The 16,631-nt window shown below is 35.0% G+C and overlaps 1 protein-coding gene across 1 annotated transcript in view; it reads right to left on the bottom strand.

The window, feature by feature from the left end:
- LOC121290471 (lysosome membrane protein 2-like) overlaps window positions 1–16,631 on the bottom strand; it is an 87,684-nt gene that overhangs the window by 39,558 nt on the left and 31,495 nt on the right. The window contains exon 5 of the mRNA XM_041210910.1: window positions 3,147–3,347. Within this exon, the coding sequence (XP_041066844.1) occupies window positions 3,147–3,347 (201 nt within the window). The remainder of the gene's footprint in view (window positions 1–3,146; window positions 3,348–16,631) is intronic.

Here is a 16,631-nt window from a genome sequence, read left to right as displayed (position 1 = left end):
GGAAGATGAGGTGCTGTTCCCCCCAGTTTACGTTGAGTTTCACTGGAAATGCAGCAGGCCAAGGACGGACATGTGGGCATGAAAGCAGAATGGTGTGTTGAAATGGCAAGTGACAGGGAGGTCTGGGTCATGCATGCGGACAGACTGAAGGTGTTCTGCAAAGCAGTCACCCAGTCTGCGTTTGGTCTCTCCAATGTAGAGGAAACCGTATTGGGAGCAGCGAATGCAGTAGACTAAATTGAGGGAAGTGCAAGTGAAATGCTGCTTCACTTGAAAGGAATGTTTGGGCCCTTGGATGGTGAGGAGAGGGGAAGTAAAGGGGCAGGTGTTGCACTTTCTGCGGTTGCATGGGAAGGTGCTGTGGGAGGGGGTTGAGGTGTAGGGGGTGATGGAGGAGTGGACCAGGGTGTCCCGGAGGGAACAATCCCTGTGGAATGCTGCAGGGGGTGGTCGGTTGGGGGGAGGTGGGGGTGAAGGGAAGATGTGTTTGGTGGTGGCATCATGCTGGAGTTGGCGGAAATGGCAGAGGATGATCCTTTGAATGGGGAGGCTGGTGGGGTGATAAGTAAGGACAAGGGGGATCCTATCATGGTTCTGGGAGGGAGAGGAAGGTGTAAGGGCGGATGCGCGGGAGATGGGCCGGACATGGTTGAGGGTCCTGTCAACCACTGTGGGTGGAAAACATTGGTTAAGGAAGAAGGAAGACGTGTCAGGGGAACCGTTTTTGTAAGTGGCATCATCAGAACAGATGCAACAGAGGCGAAGGAATTGAGAGAATGGGATGGAGTCCTTACAGGAAGTGGGGTGTGAGGAGCTGTAGTCGAGGTAGCTGTGGGAGTCGGTAGACTTGTAGTGGATATTGGTGGACAGTCTATCAGCAGAAATTGAGACAGAGAGGTCAAGGAAGGGAAGGGAAGTGTCAGAGATGGACCATGTGAAAATGATGGAGGGGTGGAAATTGGAAGCAAAATTAATAAATTTTTCCAGGTCCAGACGAGATCATGAAGCAGCACCAAAGCAATCATCGGTGTACTGGAGAAAGGGTTGTGGGAGGGGGCTGGAGTAGGACTGGAACAAGGAATGTTCCACACACCCCATAACGAGACAGGCATAACTGGGGCCCATGCGGGTACCCATAGCCACACCTTTTATTTGGAGGAGGTGAGAGGAGTTTAAGGAGAAATTGTTCAGTGTGAGAACAAGTTCAGCCAGACGGAGGAGAGCAGTGGTGGATGGGGATTGTTCGAACCTCTGTTTGAGGAAGAAACGGAGAGCCCTCAGACCATGTGTAGAGGGATTGGACGTCCATGGTGAAGAGGAGGCGGTTGGGGCCAGGGAACTGGATATTGTTGATATGATGTAGGATGTCAGAGGAATCACGGATGTAGGTGGGAAGGGACTGGACAAGGGGAGAGAGAAGGGAGTCAAGATAGCAAGAAATGAGTTCCATGGGGCAGGAACAGGCTGACACAATCGGTCTGCCGGGACAGTCCTGTTTGTGGATTTTGGGTAGGAGGTAGGAGCGTGCCGTCCGAGGTTGGAGGACTATGAGGTTGGAAGCTGTGGAAGGAAGATCCCCAGAGGAGATGAGGTCAGTGACAGTCCTGGAAACAATAGCTTGATGTTCAGTGGTGGGGTCATGGCCCAGGGAGAGGTAGGAGGAAGTGTCTGCGAATTGACGCTCAGCCTCTGCGAGGTAGAGGTCAGTGCGCCAGACAGCAATAGCACCTCCCTTGTCAGCAGGATTGACCCTTGTCCTCACTTATCACCCCACCAGCCTCTGCATTCAAAGGATCATCCTCCGCCATTTCCGCCAACTCCAGCATGATGCCACCACCAAACACATCTTCCCTCCATCCCCCCAGGCAGCATTCCGCAGGGATTGTTCCCTCCCGGACACTCTGGTCCACTCCTGCATCACCCCCTACACCTCAACCCCCTCCCACGGCACCTTCCCATGCAACCGCAGAAGGTGCAACACCTGCCCCTTTACTTCCCTCTCCTCACTCTCCAAGGGCCCAAACACTCCTTTCAAGTGAAGCAGCATTTCACTTGCACTTCCCTCAATCTAATCTACTGCATTCGTTGCTCCCAATGCGGCTTCCTCTACATTGAAGAGACCAAACACAGACTGGGCGACCGCTTTGCAGAACACCTTCGGTCTGTCCGCAAGCATGACCCAGACCTCCCTGTCACTTGCCATTTCAACACTCCACCCTGTTCTCATGCCCACATGTCCATCCTTGGCCTGCTGCAATGTTCCAGTGAAGCTCAACGCAAACTGGAGGAACAGCACCTCATCTTCCGACTAGACACTTTACAGCCTTCCGGACTGAATATCGAGTTCAACAATTTTAGATTATGAACTCCCTCCTCCATCCCACCCCCTTTCCGATCCCCCCCCTTTTTTTTTCCAATAATTTATATAGATTTTTCTTTTCCCACCTATTTCCATTATTTTTAAATGTATTTCCATCCATTGTTTTATCTCTACCTTTTAGCCTATTTTGATCCCTTCCCTTCACCCCACTAGGGCTATCTGTACCTTGCTTGTCCTGCTTTCTACCCTTAAATAGCACATACCTTAGGTAATATCACCACCTTCAACATCTCTTTGTCCTTTTGTCTATGGCATCTTTTGGCTATCTCCACCTATTACTGCCCCTTTATCCAGCTCTACCCCCCCACCCCCCCCCCCCCCACACACACACACACACAAACCAGCTTATATTTCACCTCTTTTCTATCTTTACTTAGTTCTGTTGAAGAGTCATAAGGACTAGAAGCGTTAACTCTGTTCCTCTCCGCAGATGCTGCCAAACCTGCTGAGTTTTTCCAGGTATTTTTATTTTCATACAGAAACATCATTCTGCTCCAGGCCTTTAGGATCCTGAATGCACAGAACAAGGTATTGTTTCATTAAATGTGTTGTGGAATGGTAATTGAACGACCATGGCTATATCTAGACTACAGCAAGATACCCACTCCCCACATCCCACAACACACAAGAGCAATGCCATGGCTGCTCGACTAGTGATTATTACATTCCCTGTAAGGGCAAATGTGGCACTTTGCTTTTTTAAATTCCAATTAACCCGATTTATCCGGGGTTGTTTGAAACCCATTGCAATGCACAGATTACTCACATCATGGAAAAGTCCGAAACGGCTACCCGGGAACATGCTCGGCAACAGTTTGTGACCAAGTTTCAGTATGGGATCCTCGTAACCCCACAGCCACTCATCCACAGTGTGGGTCTGAAAGAGCGTGTTTCTCTTCAAGGTAAGTAACATTGACAGAATGACTTTGTTGACCATCCCACTGTGTTTTAGCATTTGCAGCATAGTCTGGGGAAGGAAATGAAGTGGGAAAGATTAGTCTCCTTCTCAGAAAGCCTCGCTGAAGTGAATGCAAACTGAACCCCCGTCAGCAACTAACAATCACAAGGCGTCTGCAATTATCTGAAAAAGAAAGCGTTTAACCCTGCTAAAAAGACACCAATGGTTTTATTGTGACCTGATCAAACAGAAAAGTGAATGTAAATCCAGCCAGGGTTTATCACAATGAGGGAAGTGGAGCCTTACTGAGCAGCGGATAGAAACCAGTGCCAAAGCAGCGTTACAGGAAAAGTCCCATTACTGCATGATCGCAGTGCTCTGGAACTAACCTTGCCAATAGGTTCATTAAATCGGGATCGCTTGAGAATGTTGTTATTTGCGTTTATTAATTGCAGCCCTCAAATAAAGATAAAACACCAATCACCCCCAGCAGTGTGTCCCAAATAAATAAATTTGAGAAAAAATAAGTCTGAGAAAATGAATCTTCTGGCGCCAACCCCCACTGGTGCAGGGTTATGGGGAACTGAAATGTGATAGTCTTCCACTGATGGTTAATAGAGAGGGGTTTTTCTGCCAAGAATGGTTTTTGTGGGGCTGAAACAGATGCAACGCTATCGACTGAGTGGCATACTGGTGTTTATTGCAAGGAGATTGGAGTACAAGAATAAGGAAGCTTCTGCAATTGTACAGGGCCTTGGTGAGAGCACACCTAAGGTATTGTGTACAACTTCCAGTCACCATGCCTAAGGAAGGATATAGTTACCCTAAAGGCAATGCAGTGAAAGTTCATTGGATTGATTTCCTGGGATAAGAATGGTATCATATGATGAGAGATTGAGTAAATTGGGACCAAACTCTCTGGAGTTTAGAAGGTTGAGAGGTGATCCTGTTGAAGCAGAGAGGATTTGGAGGGGGCTTGTCAGAGAAGATACTGAGAGGTGTTTCCCCTGGCTGGAGAAGGTGGAACAAGGGGCCATAGTCTCAGGATAGGAGGACAGACATTTAGGACTGAGATGAGGAGGAATGTTTTCACTCAGGGCGTTGGTGAATATTTGGAATTCACTACCCCAGAGGGTTCTGGATGCTCAGTTGTTGAGTATGTTCAAGACTGAGATCGACAGGTTTTTAAACACTAAGGGTGCTGAGGGATAGGGAGATTGGGAAGGGAAAAGGAACTGAGGTTGATGATGAGCCATAACTTGTTGAAAGGTGGAGCAGACTCGAAGGGCCAAATGGCCTCCTCCTGTTTCTTATGTCCTTGTGGATGTTGTACTCTTTCAAACATATATTTCCTTTTTAGTCCTTTCTGGGATGTGGGCATCGCTTGCCAGGCTTCCATTTATTGTCCATCACTAATTGCCCTTGAGAAGGTGGTGATGAGCTGCCATCTTGAACTGCTGCAGTCCATGTGGTGTAGGTACACCCGCAGTGCTGTTAGGGAAGGAGTTCCAGGATTTTGACCCAGCGACAGTGAAGGAATGGTGATATATTTCCAAGTCAGGATGGTGAGTGGCATGGAGGGGAACTTCCAGGTGGTGGTGTTCTTATGTGTCTGCTGCCCTTGTCCTTCTAGATGGTCGTGGGTTTGGAAGGTGCTATCTAACGAGTCTTGGTGAATTTCTGCAGTGCATCTTGTAGATGGTACACACTGCTGCTACTGTGTGTCGGTTGTGGAGGGAGTGAATGTTTGTGGATGGGGTGCCAATCAAGCGGGTTGCTTTGTCCTGGATGGTGTCAAGCTTCTTGAGTGTTATTGGAGCTGCACACAATCATTAGTTTCATGGTTTATATTAATATTTTAGAAGTAACTTAGTAAGGGAAATTAAATTTGCAAGCGTGAAATAATTAAGATTCTAGACTTTAGCAATTTCCAGTAAAGTAATGATGATTCAAAAGCTGACCTGTATTTATTTAATAAAGTTGGAATAGGGAGAGGAAGAGCTTTCAAATAGCAGGTGGCTTTGTTTAGGTAGGAAACTGGAGAGAGTGTGTGTTAACTGCATCATCTGTCTTTGTTAAAGGGATGAGCTATTCATGCAGATCTCAGGGGCAAAAGGTTTGGTTTTGAAGCTAAATGTTAATTAATTTAAATATCTAACGAACATCCCAACTACCACTGTTGCCAAGGAAATACTTAATTCAATGTGGAGCTTTGGTTGGAATTCTGGGTGTTGTTTGTGGGATTTGTCCAGAAGCTTTTGGGGTCAGAATTCTGGAAGCAACCAAGTTGGTGGGTGTAAGCCACGAAGTAAGGAAGCAGAGAAAATGAACTTGTCCAGATCTGTGGACCAGGAGGATGGAGTTATTAGAATAGAGTTATTAAAACAGAGTTATTAGAACAGATATATTAAAATAGAGCTGTTGGGACAGGGTTATTACAACAGAGTTACTAGAACAGCGTTATTAAAACAGAATTATTAGAACAGAGTTAGAACAGTGTTATTAGAATAGAGCTATTAGAATAGAGCTGTTAGAATAGAGTTATTAGAATAGAGTTAGAACAGAGTTATTAGAATAGAGATATTAGACTATAGTAATTAGAATAGAGTTCTTGGAATAGAGTTATCATAACAGAGTTTTTAGAATAGAGCTGTTAGAACAGAGTTATTAGAACAGAGTTATTAGACTAGAGTTATTAGAATAGAGTTAGCAGAATAGAATTATTAGAACATAGTTATTAAAACAGAGTTATTAGAAAAGAGTTATTAGAATAGAGATGTTAGAACAGAGTTATTAGAATAGATTTATTAGACTAGAGTTAGAACAGAGTTATTAGAACAGAGTTGATTGAACAGAGTTGTCAGAACAGAGTTATTCGACTTGAGTTATTCGATTGGAGTTATTAAAATAGAGTTATTAGAACAGAGTTATTAGAACAGAATAATTAGAATAGAGTTATTAGAATAGGGTTATTAAAATAGAGTTCTTTGAACGGAGGTATTAGAATGGAGTTATTTGAATAGAGTTATTAGTATAGAGTTATTAGAACACAGTTATTGGAATAGAGTTATTAGAACAGGGATATTAGAAGAGAGTTATTAGAATAGAGTTATTTGAACAGTGGTATTAGAATGGAGTTATTAGGATAGAGTAAAATCAGTGGAGTTATCAGAACAGAGTCAGTAGAGCAGAGTAATTAGAATAGAGTTATTAGAACATAGTTATCAAAACAGAGTTATTAGAATAGAGTTATTAGAACAGAGTTGTTAGAAGACAGTTATTAAACCAGAGTTATTGGAATAGAGCTATTAGAAAAGAGTTATTACAATGGAGTTATTAGAATACAGTTATTAGAGCGGACTAATTAGAATACAGTTTTTAGAACAAAGTAACTAGAACAGAGATATTAGAATAGTTATTTGAACACAGTTATTAGAACAGTTATTAGAATAGAGTTATTAGAACAGAGCTATTCGATTAGATTTATTAGACAAGAGTTAAAAGAGAGTTATGAGAATTATTGGAGAAGATTTGTTGGACTAAAGTTATCAGAACAGAGTTAATAGACTAGAGTTAGAACAGAGCTATTAGAACAGAGTTATTTGAATAGAGCTTTTAGAATGGAGTTATTAGAACAGAGTCCTTGGACAAGAGTTATCAAAACAGAGTCATTAGACTAGAGTTATTTGACTAGATTTATTAGAAGAGAGTTATTAGAACAGAGTAATTAGAATATAGTTATTTGAACACAGTTATTCGAACAGAGTTATTGGAATAGAGTTGTTAGAAAAGAGTTATTAGAATAGAGATATTAGAATGGAGTTATTAGAATAGAGGTATGAGAACAGAGCTATTAGACTAGAGTTATTAGACTAGACTTAATAGAATAGGGTTATTAGAATAGCGTTATTAGAACAGAGTTATTAGACTAGAGTTATTAATACAGAGTTATTAGAACTGAGTTATTAGAATACAGTTATTAGAACAGGCTAATCAGAAAACAGTTATTAGAACAGAGTAACTAGAATGGAGATATTAGTATATAGTTATTAGAACGGTGTAATTAGAATACAATTATTAGAATAAAGTTATGAGAACATAGTTATTAAAACAGAGTAACTAGAATGGAGATATTAGAATAGAGTTATTAGAACGGTATTATTAGAATACAATTATTAGAATAGAGATATGAGAACATAGTTATTAAAACAGAGCTATTGGACTAGAGTTATTAGAACAGAGTCATGAGAACAGACTTGTTAGAATAGAGTTATTGCAACAGAGTTATTAGAACAGAGTTATCAGAATAGAGATTTTAGAACATAGTTATTAGACTAGGGATAGAACAGAGTTATTAGAACAGAGTTATTAGAACAAAGTTATTAGAACAGAGGTATTAGAACAGATTTATAAGACTAGAGTTCTTAGAACAGAGTTATTAGACCAGACTCATCAGAATAGAGTTAATAGAATAGTTTTATTAGAAAAGAGTTATTACGCTAGAGTTATTAGTACAGAGTTACTTGAACGCAGTTATTAGAAAGCAGTTATTAGAACAAACTAATAAGAATACAGTTATTAGAACAGAGAAACTAGAACAGAGATATTAGAATAGAGTTATGAGAATGGTGTTATTAGAATACAATTATTAGAATAGAGTTATGAGAACATAGTTATTAAAACAGAGTTATTAGACTAGAGCTTTTAGAACAGAGTCATGAGAACAGAGCAGTTCGAGTAGAGTTATTAGAACAGAGGTATTAGAACATAGTTATTAGACTAGACTTATCAGAATAGATTAAATAGAATAGCTTTATTAGAAAAGATTTTTTAGAGTTATTAGAACAGAGTCATGAGAACAGAGTAGTTAGAATAGAATTATTAGAACAGAGTTATTAGAATAGAGTTATCAGAATAGAATTATTAGAACATAGTTATTAGAATACAGTTATTAGAATACAGTTATTAGAATACAGTTATTAGAATAGAGTTATTAGAATTGAGTGCTTCAAATAGAGTAAATAGAACAGAGTTATTGGACTAGAGTTATTAGGACACAGTTGTTGGGACAGAGTTATGAGAGTATAGTTTTAGGATAGAGTTACTGGAACAGTGTTATTAGAACAGCGGTATTAGACTAGAGCTGTCAGAACAAAGTTATTAGAATGGAGTTATTAGAACAGAGTTACTAGAACTAAGTCATTAGAACAGAGTTATTAGAACGGTTATTAGAACAGAGTAACTAGAATGGAGATATTAGAATAGAGTTATTAGAACGGTGTTATTAGAATACAATTATTAGAATAGAGTTATTAGAATAGAGCTATTAGATCAGAGTTAGTAGACTAGAGTTATTAGACAAGACTTATTAGAATAGAGTTATTAGTCTAGAGTTATTAGAACAGAGTCATGAGAACAGAATAGTTAGAATAGAGTTATTAAAACAGAGTCATTAGATTAGAATTATTAGAATGGAGTTATTAGAATAGCGTTATTAGATTATTCTATTAGAATAGATTTATTGGACTAGAGGTAGGACAGAGTTATTAGAACAGAGTTATTAGAACAGAGTTATTAGAAAAGAGTTGTTGGAATAGAGTTATTAGAATAGAGTAATTCGAATATAGTTATTAGAATAGAGTTACAAGAACAGAGCTATTAGAAGAGAGTTTTTAGAACAGGGTTATAAGAATAGAGTTATTAGAATAGAGCTATTAGAACAGAGTTTTTAGAATAGAGTTATGAGAGCAGAGTTATTAGAATACAGTTATTAGAATAGAGTTATTAGAACAGAGCTGTTTTAACAGAATTATTAGAATGGAGTTATTAGAATAGTTACAAGAACAGAGTTATTAGAAGAGAGTTATAGAATAGAGTTATGAGAGCAGAGTTATTAGAATAGAGTTATTAGAATAGAGTTATTAGAACAGAGTTCTTAGAACAGAGTTATTAGAAAAGAGTTATAAGAATAAAGTTATTAGAATGGAATTGTTGGAACAGTTATTAGAATACAGTTATTCGAACATATTTGATTGAACAGAGTTGTTAGAACAGATTGGTTAGAATAGAGTTATTAGACTAGAGTTATTCGACGAGGGTTATTCAGCTAGAGCTATTACAACAGAGAAATGAGACGAAAGTTATTAGAGTAAAGTTATTAGAACAGAATTATTAGAATAATGTTGGTAGAACAAAGTTATTAGAGTAGATTTATTAGATAAGAGTTAGAAGAGAGTTATTACAACAGAGTTATTAGAATAGAGTTATTAGGCTAGGGTTATTAGAACAGAGTTATTAGAACACAGTTGTTGGAATAGAGTTATTAGAATAGTGTAATTCGAATAGAGTTATTAGAATAGAGTTACTAGAACAGAGATATTAGAATACAGTTATTAGAACAGAGTTGTTGGAACAGAGTTATTAGAGTAGAGTCATTAGAATAGATTTATAAGAATAGAATTATTAGAACAGAGCTATTACAATAGAGTTATTAGAACAGAGCTATTAGAGTAGAGTCATTAGAATAGAATTATTGGAATAGAGTTACTAGAACAGAGTTATTAGCATAGAATTATTAGAATCAAGTTATTGGAATAGAGCTATTAGAACAGCATTATTAGACATGAGTTATCAGAATAGATTTATTAGACTAGAGATAGAACAGAGTTATTAGAATAGAGTTATTCGAATAGAGTTATTAGAACAGAGTTATTAGGATAGAGTTATTAGAACAGAGCTAATGGAATACAGCTATCAGAACAGAGTTATTCGAATAGAGTTACTAGAACAGAGTTGTTAGAACAGAGTTATTAGTTTAGAATTATTAGAATAGAGTTATTAGAATACAGTTATTATAATAGATTAATTACAGCAGAGTTGTTGGAACAGAGTTATTAGAATAGAGAAATTAGAACAGTGTTACTGAGTAGAGTTATTAGAACGGAGTTATGAGAATTGAGTATTCTAATAGAGTTACTGGAACAGAGTTATTGAAATAGAGTTATTAGAATAGAGTTATTAGAACAGAGCTATAAGAATAGAGTTATTAGAATAGAGTTGTTGGAACAGATTTATTAGAATACAGTCATGAGAACAGACTCGTTAGAATAGAGTAGTTGGAACAGAATTATTAGATAAGAGTTACTAGAACAGAGATATTAGAAGAGAGTTAGAGCAGAGTTACTCAAATAGATTTTTAGACTAGATTTATACAACAGAGCTATTTGAACAGAGTTATTAGACTAGAGTTGTTAGAACAGAGTAATTAGAATAGAGTTATTAGAATGGAGTTACTAGAACAGATTTGTTAGAACAGAGTAATTAGAATAGATTTATTGAAAAGAGTTATTAGAATACAGTTCTTAGAACAGACTTATAAGAGCAGAGTGATTAGAACAGCGTTATCAGAATAGAATTATTAGAGTAGAGTTATTACAATAGATTTATTAGAATTGAGTTATTAGAACAGTTATTACAATAGAGTTATTAGAACACAGCTATTAGAACAGAGTTATTAGAAGAAAGATATTAGAAAAGAGTTATTAGAACAGAGTTGTTGGGACAGAATTATTAGAATAGAGTTGTTAGAGCAGAGTTATTAGAATAGAGTTGTTAGAACAGGGTCATTAGAAGAAATTTATTAGACAAGAGTTAGAAGAGAGTTATTAGAAAAGCGTAATTAGAATAGAGTTATTTGACTACTATTATTAAAACTGAGTTCTTCAACTAGAGTTCTTAAAAAATAATTATTCGACTAGAGTGAGAACATAACTTTTAGAATAGAGTTACGAGAACATAGTTATTAGAACAGAGATATTAGAACAGAGATATTGGAACAAAGATATTAGAACACAGTTATTGGAACAGAGTTATTAGAATAGAGTTGTTAGAACAGAGTACTTACAACAGGAATAGTAGAATAGAGTTCTTAGAACATAGTTATTAGAACAGAATCATTAGAATAGAGTTGTTAGAACAGAGTTATTAGAATAGAGTTATTAGAATGGAGTTATTAGAATAGATTTATTCAAACAGACAAGTTAGAATACAGTTATTGGAACAGAGTTATTAGAACAAAGTTATTAGAATAGGGTTATTAGAATACATTTATTAGAATAGTATTATGAGACTAGAGTAATTAGAATAGAGCTCTAAAGCTAGAGCTAGAACAGAGCTATAAGAACAGTGTTATTAAAATAGAGTAATTAGAACAGAGTTCTTTGATGAGTGTTATTAAAACCGAGATATTAGAGTAGAGTTACTTGACTAGAGTTTTCAGAATAGAGTTATTGGAACAGAGTAATTAGAATAGAGTTATTAGAACAAAGTAATTTGAACAGCGATGGAAGAATAGAGTTATTAGAACAGAGTTATTAGAATAGAGTTGTTAGAACAAAGTTATTTGAACAGAGTTATTAGAGAAGAGTTATTAGAGCAGAGTTATTAGAAAAGAGTTATTAGAATAGAGTTATTAGAGTGGAGTTATTAGAGTGGAGTTATTAGAATAGAGCTATTCGAACAGACTAATTAGAATACAGTTAGTAGAACAGAGTTATTCGAATACATTTACTGGACAAATGTTAGAAGAGAATTATTAGACCAGAGTTGTTAGAATAGAGTTATTTGACTAGAGTTATTGGAACGGAGTTCGGAGGCTAGAACTGCTAGAAAAGAGTTATTCAACTAGAGTTAGAACAGAGCTATTAGAACAGCGATAGGAGAATAGGGTTATTAGATCAGAGTTATTAGAATGGAGTTATTAGAATACCGTTATTAGAAGTTATTAGAACAGAGTTATTAAAACAGAGATATTAGAACAGAGTTGTTAGAATAGAGTTATTAAAATACAGTTATTAGAACCATTATTAGATTAGCGTTATTAGAATAGAGTTGTTAGAATAGAGTTATTAGAATACAGTTATTAGAACAGTTAATAGATTAGCGTTATTAGAATAGAGTTGTTAGAATAGAGATGTTAGAACAGAGTAATTAGAAAAGCTTTATTAGACTAGAGTAATGAGAATAGTGTTATAAGGTGACAGAACAGAACTATTAGAACAGTTATTAGAATAGAGTTAATAGAATAGAGTAATTAGAACAGAGTTATTTGTCTAGAGTTAGTAGAAGACAGTTATTTGAACAGAGTTATTAGAACAGAGTTATTAGAACAGATGTATTAGCACAGAGTTATTAGCACAAAGTTATTAATACAAAGTTATTAGAACGGAGTTATTAGAACAGAATTATTACAACAGAGTTTTTAGATAGATTTAATAGAGATGAGTTAGAAGAGAGTTATTAGAAAAGAGTTATTAGACTAGAGTTAGAACCTAGCCATTAGAAAAGAGTTAAGAGAATGGAGTCATTAGAACTGAGTCATTGGAACAGTGAAATTAGAATAGTTTTAATACAACAGAGTTATTAGAATAGTTATCAGATTAAAGTTATTAGACCAAAGTTATTAGAATAGAATAATTTGAACTGAGTAAGTAGAACAGAGATATTAGAATAGAGTTACTAGAACACTGCTATTGGAACAGAGTTATTAGAATAGAGTTGTTAGAACAGAGTTATTAGAATATATGTATTGGACAAGAGTTAGAAGAGAGTTATTAGAACAGAGTAAGTAGAATAGAGTTATTTGACTGGTATTATTAGAACTGAGTTCTTCGACTAGAGTTCTTAGAAAGCAGTTATTCGACTAGAGTTAGAACAGAACTTTTAGAACAGAGTTACGAGAACATAGTTATTAGAACAGAGTTATGAGAACTGAGTTATTAAAACAGAGATATTAAAACAGAGATATTAGAACACAGTTATTGGAACAGAGTTATTAGAATAGAGTTGTTAGAACAGAGTACTTACAACAGGGATAGTAGAATAAAGTAATTAGAACATAGTTGTTAGAACAGAATTATTAGAATAGAGTTGTTAGAACAGAGTTATTAGAATAGAGTTATTAGAACGGAGTTATTTGTCTAGAGTTAGTAGAATACAGTTATTAGATCAGAGTTATTTGGACAGAGTTATTTGAAAAGAGTTATTAGAACAGAGATATTAGAACAGAGTTATTAGAACGGAGTATTAGAATGGAGTTATTAGAATGGAGTTATTAGAATAGATTTATTTGAACAGACAAATTAGAATACAGTTATTGGAACAGAGTTATTAGAACAATGTTATTAGAATAGAGTTATTAGAATACAGTTATTAGAGTATAGTTATTAGAATAGTATTATGAGACTAGAGTAATTAGAATAGGGCTCTAAAGCTAGAGCTAGAACAGAGCTAGAAGAACAGTGTTATTAAAATAGCGTACTTAGAACAGAGTTATTTGAATAGAGTTATTAGAACGGAGTTATTTGTCTAGAGTTAGTAGAATACAGTTATTAGATCAGAGTTATTTGAACAGAGTTATTTGAACAGAGTTATTAGAACAGAGATATTAGAACAGAGATATTAGAACAGAGATATTGGAACAGGGATATTAGAACACAGTTATTGGAACAAAGTTATTAGAATAGAGTTGTTAGAACAGAGTACTTACAACAGGAATAGTAGAATAGAGTTATTAGAACATAGTTAGTAGAACAGAATTATTAGAATAGAGTTGTTAGAAGGCAGATATTTGTCTAGAGTTAGTAGAATACAGTTATTAGATCAGAGTTATTTGAGCAGAGATATTTGAACAGAGTTATTAGAACAAAGATATTAGAATAGAGTTATTAAAACAGAGCATTAGAATGGAGTTATTAGAATAGATTTATTCGAACAAACAAATTAGAATACAGTTATTGGAACAGAGTTATTAGAACAATGTTATTAGAATAGAGATATTAGAATACAGTTATTAGAATAGTATTATGAGACTAGAGTAATTAGAATAGAGCTCTAAAACTAGAGCTAGAACAGAGCTAGAAGAACAGTGTTATTAAAATAGCGTACTTAGAACAGAGTTATTTGAATAGAGTTATTAGAACGGAGTTATTTGTCTAGAGTTAGTAGAATACAGTTATTAGATCAGAGTTATTTGAACAGAGTTATTTGAACAGAGTTATTAGAACAGAGATATTAGAACAGAGTTGTTAGAATAGAGTTATTAGAATACAGTTATTAGAACAGTTATTAGATTAGCGTTATTAGAATAGAGTTGTTAGAATAGAGATGTTAGAACAGAGTAATTAGAAAAGCTTTATTAGACTAGAGTAATGAGAATAGTGTTATAAGGTGACAGAACAGAACTATTAGAACAGAGTTGTTAGAACAGAGTTATTAGAATAGAGTTATTAGAATGGAGTTATTTGTCTAGAGTTAGTAGAATACAGTTATTAGATCAGAGTTATTTGAACAGAGTTATTTGAACAGAGTTATTAGAACAGAGATATTAGAACAGAGATATTAGAACAGAGTTGTTAGAATAGAGTTATTAGAATACAGTTATTAGAACAGTTATTAGATTAGCGTTATTAGAATAGAGTTGTTAGAATAGAGTTATTAGAAGACAGTTATTAGAACAGTTAATAGAATAGCGTTATTAGAATAGAGTTGTTAGAATAGAGATGTTAGAACAGAGTAATTAGAAAAGCTTTATTAGACTTGAGTAATGAGAATAGTGTTATAAGGTGACAGAACAGAACTATTAGAACAGAGTTATTAGAATAGGGTTAATAGAATAGAGTTATTAGAACAGAGTTATTTGTCTAGAGTTAGTAGAAGACAGTTATTTGAACAGAGTTATTAGAACAGAGTTATTAGACTAGAGTTAGAACAGAGCCATTAGAAAAGAGTTAAGAGAATGGAGTCATTAGAACTGAGTCATTGGAACAGTGAAATTAGAATAGTTTTAATACAACAGAGTTATTAGAATAGTTATCAGTTTAAAGTTATTAGACCAAAGTTATTAGAATAGAATAATTTGACCAGAGTAAGTAGAACAGAGATATTAGAATAGAGTTATTAGAACACTGCTATTGGAACAGAGTTATTAGAATAGAGTTGTTAGAACAGAGTTATTAGAATATATGTATTGGACAAGAGTTTGAAGAGAGTTATTAGACCAGAGCTATTAGATTATAGTTATTTGACTAGCGTTATTAGGACAGAGTTAATAGACTAGATTTATTAGAAAAGAGTTATTAGAATAGAGTTATTCAAACAGACTAATTAGAATACAGCTAATGGAACAGGGTCATTAGAAGAAATTTATTAGACAAGAGTTAGAAGAGAGTTATTAGAAAAGAGTAAGTAGAATAAAGTTATTTGACTAGTATTATTAGAACTGAGTTCTTCGACTAGAGTTCTTAGAAAACGGTTATTCGACTAGAGTTAGAACAGAACTTTTAGAACAGAGTTACGAAAACATGGTTATTAGAGCAGATTTATGAGAACAGTTATTAAAACAGAGATATTAGAACAGAGATATTAGAACACAGTTATTGGATCAGAGTTATTAGAACAGAGTTGTTAGAACAGAGTACTTACAACAGGGATAGTAGAATAGAGTAATTAGAACATAGTTATTAGAACAGAATTATTAGAATAGAGTTGTTAGAACAGAGTTATTAGAATAGAGTTATTAGAACGGAGTTATTTGTCTAGAGTTAGTAGAATACAGTTATTAGATCAGAATTATTTGAACAGTTATTTGAACAGAGTTATTAGAACAGAGTTATTAGAACAGAGTATTATAATGGAGTTATTAGAATGAAGTTATTAGAACAGACAAATTAGAATACAGTTATTGGAACAGAGTTATTAGAACAATGTTATTAGAATAGAGATATTAGAATACAGTTATTAGAATAGTATTATGAGACTAGAGTAATTAGAATAGGGCTCTAAAGCTAGAGCTAGAACAGAGCTATAAGAACAGTGTTATTAAAATAGAGTAATTAGAACAGAGTTCTTTGAACAGAGTTATTAGAACAGAGATAATAGAACAGAGTTATTAGAACAGAGTTATTAGAATAGAGTTATTAGAACAGAGTTATTAAAATGTAGTTATTAGAATGGAGTTATTAGAATAGATTTATTCAAACAGACAAATTAGAATACAGTTATTGGAACAGAGTTATTAGAACAAAGTTATTAGAATAGGATTATTAGAATACATTTATTAGAATAGTATTATGAGACTAGAGTAATTAGAATAGAGCTCTAAAGCTAGAGCTAGAACCGAGCTATAAGAACAGTGTTATTAAAATAGAGTAATTAGAACAGAGTTCTTTGATGAGTGTTATTAAAACCGAGGTATTAGAGTTACTTGACTAGAGTTTTCAGAATAGAGTTATTGGAACAGAGTAATTAGAATAGAGTTATTAGAATAAAGTAATTTGAACAGCGATGGAAGAATAG

This window comes from Carcharodon carcharias, chromosome 18, assembly GCF_017639515.1.
Source record: "Carcharodon carcharias isolate sCarCar2 chromosome 18, sCarCar2.pri, whole genome shotgun sequence".
Taxonomy (NCBI): domain Eukaryota; kingdom Metazoa; phylum Chordata; class Chondrichthyes; order Lamniformes; family Lamnidae; genus Carcharodon; species Carcharodon carcharias.
The sequence above is the reverse complement of the archived record's forward strand: the minus strand, read 5'-3'. Positions and strand labels throughout refer to the sequence as shown.